At 43.7% G+C, this 18748-nt stretch overlaps 1 protein-coding gene across 1 annotated transcript; it reads left to right on the forward strand.

Moving 5' to 3' along the window:
- Positions 1-1666: 1666 nt before the first annotated feature.
- On the forward strand, positions 1667-15132 carry thbs1b (thrombospondin 1b). Its single transcript, XM_054762169.1, has 23 exons — positions 1667-1855; positions 1941-2020; positions 2112-2671; positions 2896-2971; positions 3140-3217; positions 3318-3427; positions 4815-4940; positions 5695-5791; positions 6810-6983; positions 7056-7232; positions 7337-7510; positions 7586-7713; positions 7802-7954; positions 8069-8287; positions 8376-8483; positions 8836-8995; positions 9917-10035; positions 10451-10685; positions 11107-11334; positions 11954-12225; positions 12306-12403; positions 12477-12616; positions 13431-15132. The coding sequence occupies exons 2-23, from the start codon at positions 1957-1959 to the stop codon at positions 13436-13438; spliced, it is 3504 nt and encodes a 1167-aa protein (XP_054618144.1). The 5' UTR covers positions 1667-1855; positions 1941-1956; the 3' UTR covers positions 13439-15132.
- The last annotated feature ends 3616 nt before the right edge of the window (positions 15133-18748 follow it).

Consider the following 18748-nt stretch of genomic DNA (forward strand, 5'->3'; position numbering starts at 1 on the left):
CCCCACCACTCCTCTCACCGGAACACATTTACAGAAACACACACAAGCATGAGTCTTATTTACAGTATGTCTTAAATGGCTTATTTTCTGTTAGTATGTCTACTATATTGGGTAATACAAGGGTAAAGGTGACTCTAGGGGTGTTATTTCATGTGTAGAGGGCTCTAATAATGTTGAAAAAAACATATTTAGAAGGCCCTAAACCGGTTTTCTATGCTACAAAAATATATAAATAAGGAATCCTACTTCACTGAAATTCACTTATCACTTTTATCCGCGAAAAACAAGGGATTACCGTTACTATCGTTCTTCTCTAGTGATTTAATTATGACACAAAAAAACTAAGTATCTTTTACACACAGATCCTGCAAAATAAAAAAACAGAATTACACTCAATAAAATATAAATTCCTTTGCCGAGATAATCCATCCACCTCACAGGCATGGCATGTCAAGACAGCATTGTTATTGCAGAGGTGTGCTCAGGCCGGCCCCAGTAAAAGGCCACTCCAAAATGTTCAGTTATACTGTAGAATGTTCTGGATCAGACACTGTCGGCTGCTGCAAGGCATAGTGAGCAGCAGCCTTGCCATCACGAGGCAGCTTTGAGTTGTCCTGCCACAAGTCTCACCTCTTCTGGAGCGCTGAACGAAGCAAACGCTCACAGATGAGCTTTGGAACGTTTCTTACACAACACGTATGAGCACTTATTTTTCCTCTTTAAACAAATGGAATTTCCCCAAGAGAATTATTAAAGTGTTACTATTGTTGTTAAATCATGTGCCAGGTCAAGTTAGCCTTAGCTAAATGAGGTCTTGACCACGTGTCCTTGCACAGGCTACAACAGGCCCTACACCTCCAAGTGTCCCATCAGACACGAGACTGGCAGGCACCACAAGAGTCAGCTCGGCCCTGACCTCTGTCAGGACCCCTCAGGGTGAAAACTCAACCTGGAGACGTTTTACCTTTCCCTTCACTCCACTTCTGGCATGCATTTCATGCTACAATGGCAGCTCTGGACACTGGTCATATTACTTACAAAAAGACACGTGCCAAGTGCGTAGGTCACTTTGTGCATCTTTTGCTATCCTCCCAGGTGTCAAAATGAATCAAAAAGTCAAAACCCCCTCTTGTAGAGGCAGTAAGTTACTGGACTCATGCAATACAATCAAATTAACACCTTGAGGATATACTCTCAAGTGACCTCATGTCGACTCCTAGTGGTAGAAAACAGAACAGCAGCCGTAAATGCTCTCTCGTGTCTGTGCTTCCATAATTGACCTATAAAAAATGCATTTTAAGCCTTATGGGATTTAATCAGACCTTAATTTTAGATGAATTAGTGACATGGATGTCTACCTGCATGCATTAGGTAAATACAGACTGGTGTTAATGTTATTTTGGAACACTGCTTATGACGATAACACATCACAGGCAGATGCAATGATGCATTAAAAGGACAATGCCCTTAATTAACATATTTCGTTATGGTAATCTGTAATGAAGCAAGGGTCCGTTGAGTTTGAAGGAAATACTCCACCCGCCTCGCTCTTTCTCTCTCTCCTATGGATGATAAACTCGACCATTCTCTCTCTCCTCACCCTGATTGGCCGAGGCCACTTGTTGGGAATGGCATCAAACTATTTAAATAGCACTTTGTGCCCCTTCTCAGCTTATAAGGGACTTTTTATTGCGACTGATCCCATCCAGGACACATTTTCAATTAAGAAAATATATTACAAATGCTGCTGATGTCCCGGGGAAGTTTTATCTTTTTGTCAAAAAGTCTTTCCCAAGGATTATTGCTGGACATTTAAACATATTTTGGTGTATTTTTTTATACTGTTCAAAGGCAGGTGAGTTGAAGATCACCACGGTAGTGTTATTCCTTTTTATGATATTTAAGCATCAGTGTGAAATAAATGTATTTTTTGGTTGCAGATAGTGAAGAGTCATCATGAAGTTGACGGGGATATTTTTGTTATTGATGCTTTGGACCTGTGAGGGTGCAAGAATTGCAGGTGATGCAACTTGAATTTGCATATATGTATGATCATTTATGGCAAAACAAAACAAAACAATTGAAAGTAGCTCCTAATTATGCCCTCACAGAGAGCGGAGAGGACAATAGCGTGTACGACTTGTTCGAGCTGATCCAAGTGCCGAAAAAGAACCACGGAGTGAACCAGGTGAAAGGAGACGACCCGTACAGCCCCGCCTACAAGATCCTCAACCCGGACCTGATCCCCCCGGTCCCCGAGAGCGCCCTCCGGGACCTGATCGACTCCATCCACGAAGAAAGGGGCTTCCTCCTTCTTCTCAACTTCAAGCAATCCAAACGCACCCGAGGCAGCCTCCTGACCGTGGAGAAGAAGGACGGTTCCGGCCCTGTGTTTGAGATAGTCTCCAATGGAAAGGCGAACACTTTGGACATTGTTTTCTCCACCGAGAAGAAGCAGCATCTGGTCTCCATCGAAGATGCGGATCTCGCTACGGGACAGTGGAAGAACATCACGCTGTTCGTGCAGGAGGACCGGGCTCAGCTGTACGCCGGATGCGAGAACGTCGACACGGCCGAGCTGGACGCGTCCATCCAGAGCATCCTCACTCCGGAGACGCCCGCCAGTGCGCAGCTCCGAATTGGGAAAGGAGCGGTGAAGGACAGGTTCATGGTGAGCGCGTCACACTAACTAAATAATGCACGTTTGTAGCGCCGTCAGCATGCGTAAATGTGCTGCAGATGCGCAAATTACGCACTTGAACTAAAGGCAAACTAAAGAACCAAAAGTAAATTTGAGCAATAATGTGCATAATGTGCAATGACACTACAGTATATAGAAGATACATCTATTTTAGATGTATCTATTTGGACTAAATCTAACAATACTGTTTGCAGGGAGTTCTTCAAAATGTGCGCTTTGTTTTCGGAACAACTTTGGAGGCAATCCTTCGCAACAAGGGGTGTCAGAGCTGTGAGTAATTAATCATGAGCCTTATGTGTCCTTCCTATCTGCTTCCTTGCATGCTCAACTATCTCCTTGGGTGGAGGTAACTTGTGCATCCGTAGTATATATTTTAGTGTCATGAAAACATGTTACTACAGTATATCATCACGTCATTTCATGTGCTGTCATCTGCAGCGACAGATGCAATCATCATGGAGAATCTCAATGGCTCCTCAGCCATCAGGACGGAGTACACTGGACATAAAACTAAAGGTAAACCATGTGACATTACTGACCCTGGTCTGCAATAGAAGAGAATGAAACAAAGAAGCAGCAAGTATGGAATAAAATCGTTTTTTCTGAATTGGTGAAGATCTGCAGATGGTCTGTGGCTTCTCCTGCGATGACCTGGTCAGCATGTTCAAAGAGCTGAAGGGACTCGGCGTGGTGGTCAAGGAGCTGTCCATTGAGCTCCGCAAGTTGGTAAGCAAGAAAGTCATTAAGCTGTCTGCCTATTGCTGTGTGTGCTTATTTGAATGACTTTGTATTTTCATACAGTTGCGCAGCCACTGCTAATAGTTTTGTTTCGACTTGAAGCTGAGAGGACAAAAATCGTACCTTCGTCTTCAATTTCAAAAAATGTATGACTTTTTTTTTTTGGCAAATGGTTGAAGGATAGATTGAAGTGTAGCCTAACAACTTCAACACCCACTTTCATCAGACTTGAGTGTTAGAATGCATGAATAAATGCAGCAGATGCCCAGGGGGATACATTGTGGTCGCCCAGGTTGACAATTCACATGTTTGTAAGAGTGCTTGAGATCTCAACATTGATCAAAAATGGTATGTCTGTCTTTATTTTCAATGAATTTAGGACATTTTTCATCAAAACATGTCCCCTGAGTAAAGCGTCTACTGGTCGTCTACCACTTTTTATTTTCGCATTTCTGAATTTTAACACACCCGCTTGGTAGAGCAACTACACACAAGTTGTGCTTACGTGTGAGTGGAGTATTCAGATGCAGTCAATACGCTGTAGGACACATTGTGGTTGTCTAGATGCATCATTTGCATGTTTCATAGTGCTTGAGATCTCAACGTGGGCCAACAATGGTAACAAAATGTCCACAAGGAAGAATATCTACGCTCCAGTTGTGCTTTCACCTGACCTCGGTATGACAACGGATAAAAAAGATGCAGTAAAAATGCTTCAGGTTCACAATTTGTGTGTGTGGAACAGTACTTGAGATCCCCAAATGGTATCGCTGTCTTCAGTTTTGATGAATTCAGGACATAAAATGGATGTAAAATTGTGCTTTCAGCCACATGTGCATTAAAATGCATGGAAAAATGTAAATGTCTGGTGGGATACATTGTGCTCGTCTACCAGCTTTTGCTGCAGAGAGTTAGCGGAAAACTTGACAAATTTATGACATTTTTTTTGTCAAGGCTTGAAGGTTCAGTACAATCATTTTAAAATAATTTCCACTAGGTAAACAACTACACTTTTTATCACAACGTATGAGAAAATTCTGAACATTGTCCGACAGGCTACATTGTGGTTCTCGAAGTCAATTTTCAATTTGGGCAAATTGGCATTTTCCGTTATGGCGTCGATGAGCCTGTAATTTAACAGCTCGTCCACTGGGTAAAGCAACTACATTTTACACTTTACGCTTTCATCCACTTGGGAAGATGTCCGATGGGCTACAGTGTGGTCATCTACAACATGCATTTCTATTTTTGTGTATCAGTAAAGCATATAACTCTTAGGAGATCTGCTATGTGTCACATGCTGCACACTAAACACTGTGTAAAACTACAAACATTTACGCAACTTCCCTCTTTGTTTCCGCTCTGCCGCGCCCAGACGAACGAAAACAAGCTGATTAAGAACCGCATTGGCATCCACAGCGGGGTCTGCATTCATAATGACATTGTGCACAAGAACAGAGACGAGTGGACCGTCGACGACTGCACCGAGTGCACTTGCCAGGTGAGATCCGGGCAGCGTGTGACTAACTCAACTCTATTCTCAGATTGATGAAGTTTGTGCCGTTTGTGCCTGCGGACAGAAGCATAGATACACTGGCGCATAATGAGCACCCACACACAGACAGACACACAGAAACACACACACTGATACCAGCACTCAGATGATTTGGCCAGTAATGACAGGATAGGGTGAAGTCTTGTTGGGCTTGATAAGAGGTCTGTCATCAGGAGGTCAACATAAGTGGGGCTGAAGTAATTCACTGCTCGTAATTAAGGAATGAAACCGTCATTTAAGTGCTTGGTAGTAAGTGCTGGTAAGATCTTTTTCATTCCTGCAAGTTATCAATTTCCCTGAGTCATTCACATAGCACTCATATGGGTCATACCGTCTGTCTGGCTGACATGTCTAGGATATACTGTAGTAGCCCGTCTGAACCCAACTTCCCTTTTACAAGGATTTTGGCCGCATTCCCACCCATCTACTGACCCAGTAGGCAGGCGGGTGCCCGCAGGGGTCTCCATTCTCAGACAGAATCCTGCCCTCTGAGATTGTCTGGTTTTGCGAATCAGTCAAAGCTCACATGGCGAGCAGACAATTTGTTGCACGAAGTTGGATCGAAATCACCCTACAACACGAACGAGTTACGCAACAAACCTCCCGACAGGATATAGTCCATTTCCATCTTGACTCTTTTGCTTACTTTTGAAAGAGACCTTATTAGATAACCTGTAACCAAAAACTCTGTCTATTGCAGAACTCTGCCATAGTGTGTCGCAAGATCTCCTGCCCCCTGATTCCCTGTGCTAACGCTACTGTACCTGACGGAGAGTGCTGTCCACGCTGCGGAACACGTAAGCACTCCTCTACACTTTAACATATTTGTTCAAAGTGCAGTGTTACCTCGAGAAACCGACCCACCTGAGGTTGTACAATTTAGTGTTTGACCAAAAATACTGCTCTAATTTTATATGTACAAGACCTCAACATATCTCACGTATGATCTCACGATGGATTTCCAAGCTTTACGCTTTTTGGAATTAAAAAAACTTGGATCGAGACCAGCGTAAAATCAACCTTCGAGACTCCACTGTGCTCTGGAATTAAAGCCATACAAACAACCTACATGCAGTACTAGAAATGCTTCCTGAACTATAGTAGTGGATGGAGCATTCAAACACTAACCTAGTCATTCCCTGAAGAGATTCTGTGTAATTTCCCGAATAAAAGCCAAAAATATTTCCCGACATGTTAAGGATCCTGTACAGGTATGTTAATTTTAGAGAATATTTAACTGCGCTCAAGCCGGAGTAAATAAAAGGGGTGCTTATGCGTTGGAAACATTGGTGTTTTGTGCTCGTAAACATCCTTGGATCCTTAAAGCTGAGATGGCAGTAATTTGGTCAAATCGGTCCAAGTGGGTTAAGAAAATAGTTTGACTGTTTAGTGAAGGCATCGTCCACATGAAGGCCGACTGACATGTTTGGTCATACCTGTGCAGGCTTGGCTGCAACGTCTGACTAAAACCAAAATAAACAGCAGGAGCCACACTCACGTGGAGCTCAGCCATTTGTTGAAGTCACTCCACACTAACAGCCATGTGTTCAGAAACATTTCCTCTTTAGAAAAGCATAAGTCAGTGGGGCATCCCTATGTATCTGTAGGACAGTGGGCCTTTCTGTTCTACGCCTTCTCTCAGTGCCCGTCCTAAATAGAAGGCCCTCTTTCTGTCTAAATCCACACTATTAACCCTCTGCTCTAAAATCTTTCCTTTCCTCATTTAAGCTGGGGGGTGTTTGTGGGAGGGTGCTGCCTTTCTGCAATAGCTCTTTCATTGTGTCTCTCCCATATTCTCGCCACCTCCCTCCTCAGCGAGTGACTATGCAGAGGACGGCTGGTCGCCATGGTCTGAATGGACCCATTGTTCCGTGTCATGTGGGCGGGGCATCCAGCAGCGCGGGCGCTCTTGCGACCGTCTCAATAACAACTGCGAGGGCACCTCTGTGCAGACCCGAGACTGCTACCTCCAGGAGTGTGACAAGCGCTGTAAGCTGCCCCCAGTACGCAATCCAATTTATTGCTCCAGAAATGAAAGTGTCTTTTTTTTGGTTGCATCAGTCAAGCAGGACGGCAGCTGGAGCCACTGGTCACCATGGTCCTCATGCTCCGTCACCTGCGGCGCTGGTGTCATCACCCGCATCCGTCTGTGCAATTCTCCAACCCCCCAGTTTGGAGGCAAGGACTGCGTGGGAGAGGGTCGGCAAACGGAAAAGTGTCAAAAGTCTCCATGCCCCAGTAAGTTTCGGGTCTGCCTGATTGCACTTGTGTGCCCTCGGCACATTTAGACAACAATAGCATCATATCATTATCATGCAACCTGTCCTCCTTGTGTTCCTCAGTCAATGGCAACTGGGGACCCTGGTCGCCGTGGGATACATGCTCCGTTACATGTGGAGGTGGCACGCAAACTCGTAAACGGCTGTGCAATAACCCTGAACCCAAATACGGCGGGAAAGAGTGTGTCGGTGACACCAAAGTCATGCAGACGTGCAATAAGAAAAACTGTCCAATTGGTGAGTGCCGTTGATTAATATGACAAAGTATACCTAATGTGACACTTCATAATAAGCATTGATGCTTGTTTTCAGATGGATGCCTGTCAAACCCTTGTTTCGCTGGGGCCAAGTGCACTAGTTTCCCTGACGGTTCCTGGAAGTGTGGAAAATGCCCTCTGGGCTATACTGGCAATGGTATCAAATGTAAAGATATTGATGAGGTAAAACTATCAATCCTTCTTCATCCGCTGTTCTATCGGAAACCAGATGCAATACCTAATATTGTTCTTCCTCTTAACCTGAATACAGTGCAAAGAAGTCCCAGATGCTTGCTTTGAGTTTAATGGTGTACACCGCTGTGAGAACACAGAGCCTGGCTACAACTGTCTTCCCTGCCCTCCCCGTTACTCAGGACCTCAACCGTTTGGGAAAGGTGTGGAGCACGCCGCCGCAAATAAACAGGTACAAACAATCATCAAAGGGCAGGGAATCACAACTGAAAAACCCTCAAATTAGGCTCTAGTAATGGAAAATCAACGGGATAACTGATCATCATCCTTTCGTTCCGTTCGCAAGGTGTGCTCACCTCGAAATCCCTGCCTGGATGGAAGCCACAACTGCAACAAACACGCCCGTTGTAACTACGTCGGACATTTCTCCGATCCAATGTTCCGATGCGAGTGCAAACCAGGCTATGCCGGCAATGGACATATCTGTGGAGAGGACACCGATCTGGACGGATGGCCCAACGCGGACTTGGTTTGCGTGGAGAATGCCACTTACCACTGCAAAAAGGTAGGAGGGGAGGTTATGAAGCCAAAATACATTGATTATGTGGAAGGTTATGAACGAAAGTGTTGATATGTGTTGTCGGTTTTTCAAGGACAACTGCCCCAACCTCCCCAACTCTGGGCAGGAAGATTACGATAAGGACGGCATTGGAGATGCTTGCGATATTGATGATGACAACGATGGCATTCCTGATGACAGGGTACGTGTGAATGCCCAAATAGGGTCATAACAGTGCACAAGGGACTTTTATGTACATCATTCATGTGCAGTAAGAAGCTAGGTGGACAGGAGGTGGTGCTCAGAGGGAAAGCAAATGTTTTCCCTGGCCAAAACCTCAAATTCTATCACTGAGGTACAAGTCTGAAGGGACTCCTCTATGCACCACAAATTCCAACGCTAGAAGTGGGATATGACCTAAAAATAAAGCACCTTTTCATTCCACAGAGCTCCTTCCTTCTAAATAGATCCACTCAGTCAGTGTGACGGCAGATGGCAGTGACCTGCACCTGAACACATTCCTCTAACTTTTTCCCCTCCTCTCTCCAAAACAGGACAACTGTCCGTTTATCTTCAACCCCAGACAGTATGACTATGACCGTGATGACGTTGGTGATCGCTGTGACAACTGCCCGTACAACAGCAACCCTGACCAAACAGACACGGACAACAATGGGGAGGGAGATGCCTGTGCTGTGGATATTGATGGAGATGGTAAGCATCAGAAGTTGGGGTCAGCATGGGAGCTAATATGATAAAATAGAAGGTACAGTAAATTGTATGAAGTCTGGCAATGAATCCCATCGAGGGATCAAGGTTGCCGAAGTTAAAACTTGCCTATCCGCCCACCCTGGTTAGAGCTTGCTTTTTTTCAATATGCTGTGAAAAAGCAGATAATTTAACTTAAATGTCCTCTGTGCCTGTGAATATTGTCATTCATCCAGGTCATTGCATTCATAAGACACTCAATCGATCGCAACTGTACTGCTTTAGAAGACGTTTTGCCTCTCATGCAAGCACTTCATGCTCAGACTCTAGCTAGCTTTAGTCTAGAGATGTCCTATCTAGTCAGTCTAGAGCTGTCCTACCTAGTCTTTGAACATGAACTGATGAACGCAGCTCGGATGAGAGGCGAAACGTCTTTAAGACAACCCGAACAGTCCAGTTCATTCTCCTTTTGTTTTGGTCAAATTCGTTCCTTCCACGTCACTCCGAGTTGTTAGACTTGACAACTGCCTCACAAACGTTTTTGCACAGTTCCGAGTAAAAAGGCAAACCAGATGTCCATGTTCTAGTTAGCTCACTATAAGTCAGTTAGCGTCATTTTTCTGAATTAGTTGTGAAGTAAATAGATAAGTTAGATTACATACTGTAATGTTCCACAAACGCTCCTATGTAATAAATATCCTACCAAGGTTAGCAGGTCTGTGATTGGGATAACAAGAATAAGGCAGCATTCAGTATTTCCATCCTTGTTTTTCTGTTTTTGTTTGTTAAATTCTTCAGTTATTCATTCTTGTTTTTCTAAGAAACAGGGATCAAACGCTAGAGGCTAACTATCTAGCTTTATCCCTTTTCTTTTGGAAATGTCCATAATTCAAGAAGTGGCTTTCAAGTGTCTGTTTTCATTACCAGGCATCCTTAACGAAAAGGACAACTGCCCTTACGTGTACAATGTCGACCAAAGAGACACAGATTTGGATGGGGTGGGAGACATGTGCGACAACTGCCCTCTGGAACATAATCCTGATCAGGTGTGTGGCCATTTTTCTCCACCTCAACCACCACCAACAATACACATTCATCTCTCTGTCTTCCTTTCACTTGCAAGACAGAAAGAGACGCAGTCCTTAGCCCAGTGTGTCAGCAAGAAAGAAAGCCTGAGTAAATCCAATGTAAAGCTCAAGGGCACATCAGATTAAAGGGCATGGTAGGGGGTTACAGGTCTTTTCAATGGCCCATTGACGTGAGTTGGTGTCTTATGTGAGGGAAGAGACCCTCAGCTGGATGTTAGCGAGGAATGGGCTGCACCACAGGACTGCTTCATGCACCTGTGCCATGCCACACTGAAAAAGCGGAATGTGTCGGACAAGCGGAATCTCCAGTGCTGTTACAGCAACCCTTGAGTAAGGTTGAGACATTACGATAACATTACACTTGCCATTTCAGGTGGATTCAGATGACGACCGCGTGGGAGACAAGTGTGACAGCAACCAGGATATTGATGAGGATGGGCACCAGAACAATCTGGACAACTGCCCGTACATCCCTAATGCCAATCAGGCTGATCACGACAAGGACGGAAAAGGAGATGCCTGCGACCATGATGACGACAACGACGGCATCCCAGATGAGAAGGACAACTGCAGACTAGCCTTCAATCCTGACCAGGTTGACTCTGATGGTGAGCGCAATGGAAGATTCTTCAACATAATATACCTGTACTCTTGTATCTGCATATATTAGATGACCCTCTTTTTCGGCCATTATATTTGATAGCTGCTGAACAGTTCTTCGGTCATCTTAATGTTAGGTTCATAACTCCTCTGTAGTTTGTTATCTTTCCCAACCTTTGAGACACTTTTTAATGGCTTTCTGTGTCATGGCTGCATCTCACCAAGCCATTGCTTGTGTGAGTGACGGTACAAAAAGCTCTGACCGCCTTGGGGAGAAATTGTTTGGGGCTATCTGTTGGTTTGCTGTATAAAGCTAGAGACCCCGAATATAAAACAACCTGTTTTTGTCAGACCTTTTTCTTGGGAAAAATCCTGTGTTATATTGTAATCCATATGGTCATCACCAAGGCATATCATTTCTGTTTGCAGGTGATGGCCGTGGAGATGCATGCAAAGACGACTTTGACCAAGACAACGTGCCCGACATCTACGACGTGTGTCCGGAGAACTTTGACATTAGCGAGACAGACTTCCGCAAGTTCCAGATGGTTCCTCTGGATCCGAAAGGCACTTCCCAGATTGATCCTAACTGGGTGGTCCGTCACCAGGGAAAAGAACTTGTTCAGACTGTCAACTGTGACCCTGGAATTGCTGTTGGTAAGTAAAGAGAAATGCAGCTGAGCTACCATTCCTGGTAATTTAGCGGCTAGTATGATCTGTTCAAATAGTGACTGAAAGGACAAGATCGCGGGTAAAAGCGGCCGAAATGAGTTTTTTCCCGTAGGGTGGCTGGGCTCTCCCTTAGAGATAAGGTGAGAAGCACGGTCACCCGGGAGAAACTTGGAGTAGAACCGCTGCTCCTCCACATTGAAAGGAGTCAGATGATCTGGTCAGGAAGCCTCCCGGACACCTCCCTGGGGAGGTGTACAGGGCACGTCCAACCGGTAGGAGGCCTCGGTGAAGACCTAGGACACGTTGGAGAGACTATGTCTCTCCACTGGCCTTGGAACGCCTCAGGCTCTATCGGGAGGAGATGGACGAAATGGCTGAGGAGAGGGAAGTCTGGGATTCCCTGCTTTGGCCGCTGCCCCCCTGACCCGACCTCGTATAAGTGGTAGAAGATGGATGGATGGACGGATGAATAATCTGTACAAAAGATGTTTTGTAAACGGGTTCCGATGTACTAGATCAACCAGAGACTGACATGATGGATAAAAATTACTTCTACTATTTTGTATTAGGTGAAATATCTCTAATTTGATCATTTTTTCTGTAGGATACCACGAGTTCAATGCGGTGGACTTCAGCGGGACCTTCTTCATCAACACCGAGAGGGACGACGACTATGCTGGCTTTGTGTTCGGGTACCAGTCTAGCTCCAGGTTCTATGTGGTGATGTGGAAGCAGATTACTCAGACCTACTGGTCCAACAAACCCACAAAGGCCCAGGGCTACTCTGGCCTGTCCATCAAAGTGGTCAATTCCACCACTGGCCCAGGAGAACACCTCAGGAATGCCCTCTGGCATACCGGGAATACTCCAGGACAGGTATGACATATTTTTACAGCAGCATAATCTAGTCCACCCACAAAAAGTGACGAGTTACTTAAAGTATTTGCTGGCTTTAGGTCCGTACTCTGTGGCACGACCCTAAGAATGTTGGATGGAAAGATTTCACTGCCTACAGATGGCATCTGATCCACAGACCAAGAACAGGACACATCAGGTGAGGATGATAATAACGTCTGATGGATTTCATCCCAGCTCTAGCTGACAGTCGTCTTTCTTCATTGGCACAGAGTTGTGATGTATGAAGGAAAGAAGATTATGGCAGATTCTGGCAGCATCTACGACAAGACCTATGCAGGAGGCAGGCTAGGTCTTTTTGTTTTCTCACAGGAGATGGTTTACTTCTCAGACCTCAAGTATGAGTGCAGAGGTGAGAACTGATGTAAAACTATACAGTGGAACCTCTAAAGTCAAACAGAATCCTCTCTTTAATACTGCTCAACACCTGGTTTAGAATCTATTGGTCCCATTCCCATAAATTACCAGCATTGCACTTTTTTTTTTTGGTTGTTGTTCCATTTCTACTGTTTTTCCCCTCAAATATTTCAATATTTACATTTTCTTGTAATATTCTGACTTTATTCCCATAATATTTTGACTTTATTCTCATAATATTACAACTTTTTCCCCAACCTAATTTCTCCAGAATCGCAACTTTATTCTTTGTTTTGTTTGATTCACATAATATGGCAACTTTAGAATATAACATCATTTTTATTTGAAATTTCAACTATAATTTTAATTTATTTATTTAGAATTTGATGTATTTGTTATATAATTATTTTTCAACAACGATGTTTTTCCTCATAATATTTCAACTTCAGTCTTGTAAAATTACTGCTGTTTTCCCCCCCCATTTTCTTGATTAATTGTATTTTTAGAATGTACCACAGGCCTATAAAAAAAAAAAACAGCCGCGGTCCCACAAATGGCCCCGGGCTGCACTTTGGACACCCTTGCTCTAAACATTTGGAAGCTCACTTAGATATGAGTCACTCTCGCATGACATACCGAGGTGTTATGTGACGTTACTCATGCATCATGTGCTTTTATGTCAATTAAAACTTTGGTCAAATACCAAATTGGACAACCTGAAGTGTGTTTGAATTTAGAGGCTCCACTATGAATGCTAAATCTTGTTGGAAAGGCTCAACATCTTACATGATGTATCTTTCTTTTCACAGATGCATAAATGCAAAGCGCCGGATGCTCTGAGGAATGCACCTTTAAGTAAAATGAACTTTTCTTCCATTCTCTTGTAAAGTCCAGGGACCGATTTCTTTTTTTTTTTTTTTAATCTCCGCAATGCTTTCTTGTGCAGTGTAGAGGGTGAAAGGGCATGTGGGCGGTCTCAGAGTAACGGGAAGCCGGTTTGGGCCGAGCACCAAACGGCCGAGTGCCATTTGAGGATCAGAGAGTCCCTTCTCCTCCACCCTTCCGCAAGAGCAGGGAGAAAAAGGAAAATATTCCCTCCTGCCCTGCCTTTGCCAGTAGGACACCAGCACCTTTCTGTCCCAGCTCTCCTTGCTTTTTCACTCTCTGAAAGACCTCATTCATGTCTGTCCGGGAAGGCCTCCCCGTAGACAACTATGCACTTCCAAACTTTGACATCCTCTCCCTCAGCTCAGCTTGTTAGCCTACCTTCCTTACCTTAGCCCTCTCTGGATGGACGTCCCAAAGACAAGACTGAGTACATATTCCATTTCCAGGTTGTACATTCGGAATGATGGACTCATAGAATAACGGCAGCGATAACATTTGAAGGAATCTTTGTTGTTGAAGTATTGCTGAAGAGAAATGTGGTATTAGAAATAAGGGGAACGTGATCTCACTGATGTTTGTGTGTGGAAGACTGGCCATGGATGGAAAATGAAAGTACTTCATCTACCTAAGAAAACCCTACAAAAGGAGAAATATGCAATATGGAGCTCGTCACTTAGTCTTGTGTTAGTCCTGGATTGCTCAACATCTCTCAGGAAACATCAAGAGCCACCAATCTGCATTCCCTCCACCGTGTCACATCCAAACTTGGTCAACGCCGAGACTTATTACCCTCATCTTTTGTGGTTTGAAATAGGTATTATGTAAATACATATAATTTATTGACTCGTGCCTACAGTGTAGGCAGCAAAATCAATTTGAATGCTTTGAAAAAGTACCAAATCAATTTGACGAAACAGTGAGAAATGAACACAATCAGGAGTCATCGGGTTTCAGAAACTGGATGCGTTGCTCTTGCAAGATCCCTACTTCCAATTGCCATTCAGCATGTGTTTGACTTGTGTGTCCTTTTGCAAAGAAATGCACAGCCAATTCAGCGATGTACAAATATTCATATCATCATAATATTCAAAAACACATGAATTGAATGTTCCATTAAAAAGGATTTTAGTACTTGTGTAGCACGGGTTGTAAATAAAATGATTCATTCCAACGCGGCGAGAGTGACGGTAAAAATGGGAGAGTTCTTTTTTTTATGGATAACTTTGCTTTATGGTATACATATATATATATGTCCAATGCTGTTTTTAGCAGATAAATTATTTTTCTGTTTTGTCTTAGCTGTTTGTGAGAGGTCAATTTGAGTGTGTGCGTGTGTGTAGATAAATGCTATTTAAATAATTTATCAGGATTTGTTGCCGTACAAAAGGGCACGTGTCCGTCTGTATAAACGGTTTGCACACTGACGTGAGGATGTTGTATTCTTTCTCATTTTTACGTTTTTTTTTTTTTTTTGATTTTGTGTATCAATATCATCGTTATTTTTGTACAATTAGTTTCGCTGGTCTGTAAACATGTTCTTAGTTGTACAAAGCTAAAATGCTGTTTTTATTCATAGTGATTGTTTTGGTTACGTATTTCAAGATAATAAATAGTTAAAAGATTCATGATTGTGTGTGAGCGTTTCAAACCAAGGAATAAAAAATGCTCTTGGAAGGAGCTCCCCAAGAGACCATCCATCATTTTAGGAAGTGCATACAGACAAATGGAGACCATACACACGGCTATTAGGAGTATAAAGACCATCAGTCATCAGGGAGTTGCAGGGAGTGCACACTGGCATAAACATGACTGAGCCACACTATGAGTTGTCACAGTTATGAGAATAATGGGAGGAGATCCCCCAGAAGACCATCCATCATCTCATCAAGAGCATGCCTTAATGTTGTAGGGAAGGGGTCTCAAACACAACTCAACTGGGGGCTGCTGGGGGTAAAGTCTGAGTGAGGCTGGGCCGCATCAAATAATAACAATGGATTAGATTTTATACAGCGCTTTTCAAGGCACCCAGAGCGCTTCACAATGAAAGTGAACCCATTATTCATTCATTCCTCAGTGGCACACTAGTGGTGGCGATGTACATCTGTAGCCACAGCTGCCCGAGGGTAGCCTAATGGAAACGTGGCTGGCAATTCACACCTACGGCCTCTCCGACCACCACCAAACATTCATTCACATTCATACACCAGTGTGGGCAGCACTGGAGGCAAGGTGGGTGAAGTGTCTTGCCCGGGGACACAACGGCAGTGACTGGGTGGACGGAGGGAAGCCCAAATCGCCAACCTTCCGGTTTCTGGACGACCGCTGCCGCCCTGTCGAGTATTCAGTCGGGAATCACGTTTCACCCGAGTGGCTAACTTGCCAACGAACAACAGGTCACTACTCAACATAACAGTCTGACTCAGGGTGTCCTAAAAGAAATAACGCTAACATGCAACAGGTCGATAACACATACACAGGGCACTTGTGGAGGATATTAAATAACAGCTATGTCAACTCTAAACCCGTAACTTTCACAACTTTCTACAAAACAAGTGCCGCAAAGCATGCTGGGAAGCCAGAGTGATGCCAACTCCAAGCATGCTTTTGCGGCACGGTTTGAGACCCCTGTTGTAGGGAGTGCATCCAGGCACATGGAGGCCATACACACTACTAAGCCACATTAGTATTTTGAGTACAGTGGAACCTTGGTTAGCGTCATTAATTGGTTCCATGAGGTCCGACTCTAACCAAAACCATTTTTCCCATAAGAAATAATGTAAATCCAATTAATCCGTTCCAGAAATCCAAAAATGTTAACACAAAACACATTTTTATAGTGTTACAGTGATAGGTCTACATGCAGAAAACAATTTCAAATGCATAGAAATAAATATAAATGATGACTAAAAGGGATAAATGAACATTTAAGGTTACATTTACCTTCATTGACGACATGATTTTTGATGTGACTGAAAACAGGAAGGTGGTGGTGGTTGATGTTGCTGAACAGTCATGTCTTCAATGAAGCTAAAAGTAACGTTAAATGTTCATTTATCCCTTTTATTTGTCATTTATATTCATTTAGAAATGAACCATTGCATGCAAAACTATAATTGTAAAACTACAAAAACGTGCTTTGTGTTAACATTTTTAAAGAGTCAAACGCTGATGACATTTTAGACAGCCCGCATAACTTCCGGTCACGGTTGCCATTTTGTTTAGCTAACTAATTGTCGTGTAAGTTTGCGATGTTAACCGAAAAACACACTAACCGGGGCGGACACCGACCGAGGTTCCACTGCATAGTCAAAGTCAAAAATATATCTCTTCTGCAAAAGGTGATGAGAAGGCAACATGAGGAATGTGACACACACGTTTGCAAATTCAGCTTGAGCTACCAGGTGACCAGGTTAAACCAGACATTATAAACAATAAATAGATTCAAGAATCAGCTGAGAGCATCAAAAACCTGCTTATGATTTCTAAATACGATTGTTAATATTATTAGAGCTCCGTCGGCATGAAATAACACCCCTGTAATCACCTTCCTATTATTCCTTGTTTACGCCACATTGTGCAGGCTACGAGATCACTGCAGGAACACAAGAGACGCCCGCCGTTAGCATCGCACGCTACCAAGATAACTAGCCAGCCTCTCCGATTGACTTTTTCTAAACTCAGAGTATTTCAATTGAAGTGGGGAAGAAGGACAATGTAAGCAGCCAAAAACCTACCACTTCCACACAGAATGGGAGGAGAACTTTTTTCACTCTATATGTCGGACATGGCACGGCTGTCTACATGCCGTTAAGCTAATGTAATCCAACGTACCTACAGCTAGTGACCAGAACACCACACACAACTTGTCTTTCAATATTTTTTGACTAACCCCCAAAACAGTGATCATTTATTAATTAATAATTTTTTAATAACCGCAATAGAGCGCTGGAGCGATGTTTGAACTCCAATGCAGCAAGAGACGACTGTTTCTTCAGACAAAATACATCACAGCAGCTTTGGCTCGAGATTTACTTGAGAAACTTGGCTTTCTTATCGTTTGTGTAATTCTTAATATTAGCAAACGGTGATGTTCCACTGCCTCACAAACGTCATGATGAGTACAGTGTCTCCACTGTTCCCTCAAAGACGTGGTGCAGTCTTCCGGTCGGCACACCTTTAAATAATGACAGACCAAGGCTGCACACAATTACTCCCCTGCACCTTTGATAGTGTTTTAAAAGCAGCACCTTTTTCCAGTAATGGGGTACGGCCCATCAGCCTTGAAGTGCAGGGGCAGAGTGCTGATGAATGGAACAAGAGACGGTCTCATTTAGCTCCTGTAATTCACCCAAGGAAGCGGATGGACTGTGTCGCCGCTAAACTGACCTCAAACCTCAAACTTCGGCAACATGAATTGGCCTCCCTGCTCCCCTTCATCAGTCACCTTACACTTTACGCTGCTTGTGTGCGCGCGGAGTGTTGTGTTAAGAGGAGTACGCCCCCCCACCAAATACCTACCACCTTGTACATGAAGGGCAGGAGCCACCTGAACACACAGAATTTGACACTCAAACAATATAGACTTGCTAAAAATAGTTCTGGAATGTTTTCTCCCAATTCAGCATTGGGCCACAATGATGAGCATGCACTGGTGCTTCTGCATGGAAACAGCTGCAGGTGGAGAACTGTTAAAAATCATCCAATTGTGTAACTCCAGCTGTTATGAACCATCTTGGTCTGTCCGCTGCTGCACACGCAGCAGCACCTGTTGTTTTAAGATATGCAAATGAGATCCAGCAACTGAAAAAAAAAGTTTCTGCTGTTTGTCTTTGGACTTCTGCTGATTATGTGAAAAAAAAACAATAGTCAGGCCTTTTGTACTTTGAAATTTAGTCCAGAGGTCCACTTAGAGCTGAGTGAAGGAGATATTCTCAGCATCTGGTGGAGCCAGCCAGACCTTTTCGTCTAGCATCGTATCTGTCAACCCAGCTGGCTGCGGTTGGGTTGCACACTGCATCATCATCGTCTGATGACAACCATGCATCTCACATTTCCGTTTTTCCTCGGAGGAGCAATCACAAACTGTTTTACAGCAAAGTGTCTCATAAAAACACCACAAATGACTTATGAGCCCTGGTGCCAGAAACTGATTTTTTTCAAAGCCATCACGATACAGGAGAAGCGGAAGCTGAACGGAGACGGTCAATGGAGATACTTGTTATAAACATTCAGTTATAAA

Source organism: Dunckerocampus dactyliophorus, chromosome 19, assembly GCF_027744805.1.
Source record: "Dunckerocampus dactyliophorus isolate RoL2022-P2 chromosome 19, RoL_Ddac_1.1, whole genome shotgun sequence".
Taxonomy (NCBI): domain Eukaryota; kingdom Metazoa; phylum Chordata; class Actinopteri; order Syngnathiformes; family Syngnathidae; genus Dunckerocampus; species Dunckerocampus dactyliophorus.

Excerpts from the sequence above, each read along its gene's own strand:
- thbs1b (XM_054762169.1), top strand. The coding sequence starts at position 1,957 with ATGAAGTTGACGGGGATATTTTTGTTATTGATGCTTTGGACCTGTGAG. Across the intron at positions 2,972-3,139 it reads CAACAAGGGGTGTCAGAGCT|CGACAGATGCAATCATCATG; the intron begins GTGAGTAATTAA and ends TGTCATCTGCAG. Across the intron at positions 10,686-11,106 it reads TGACCAGGTTGACTCTGATG|GTGATGGCCGTGGAGATGCA; the intron begins GTGAGCGCAATG and ends TTCTGTTTGCAG.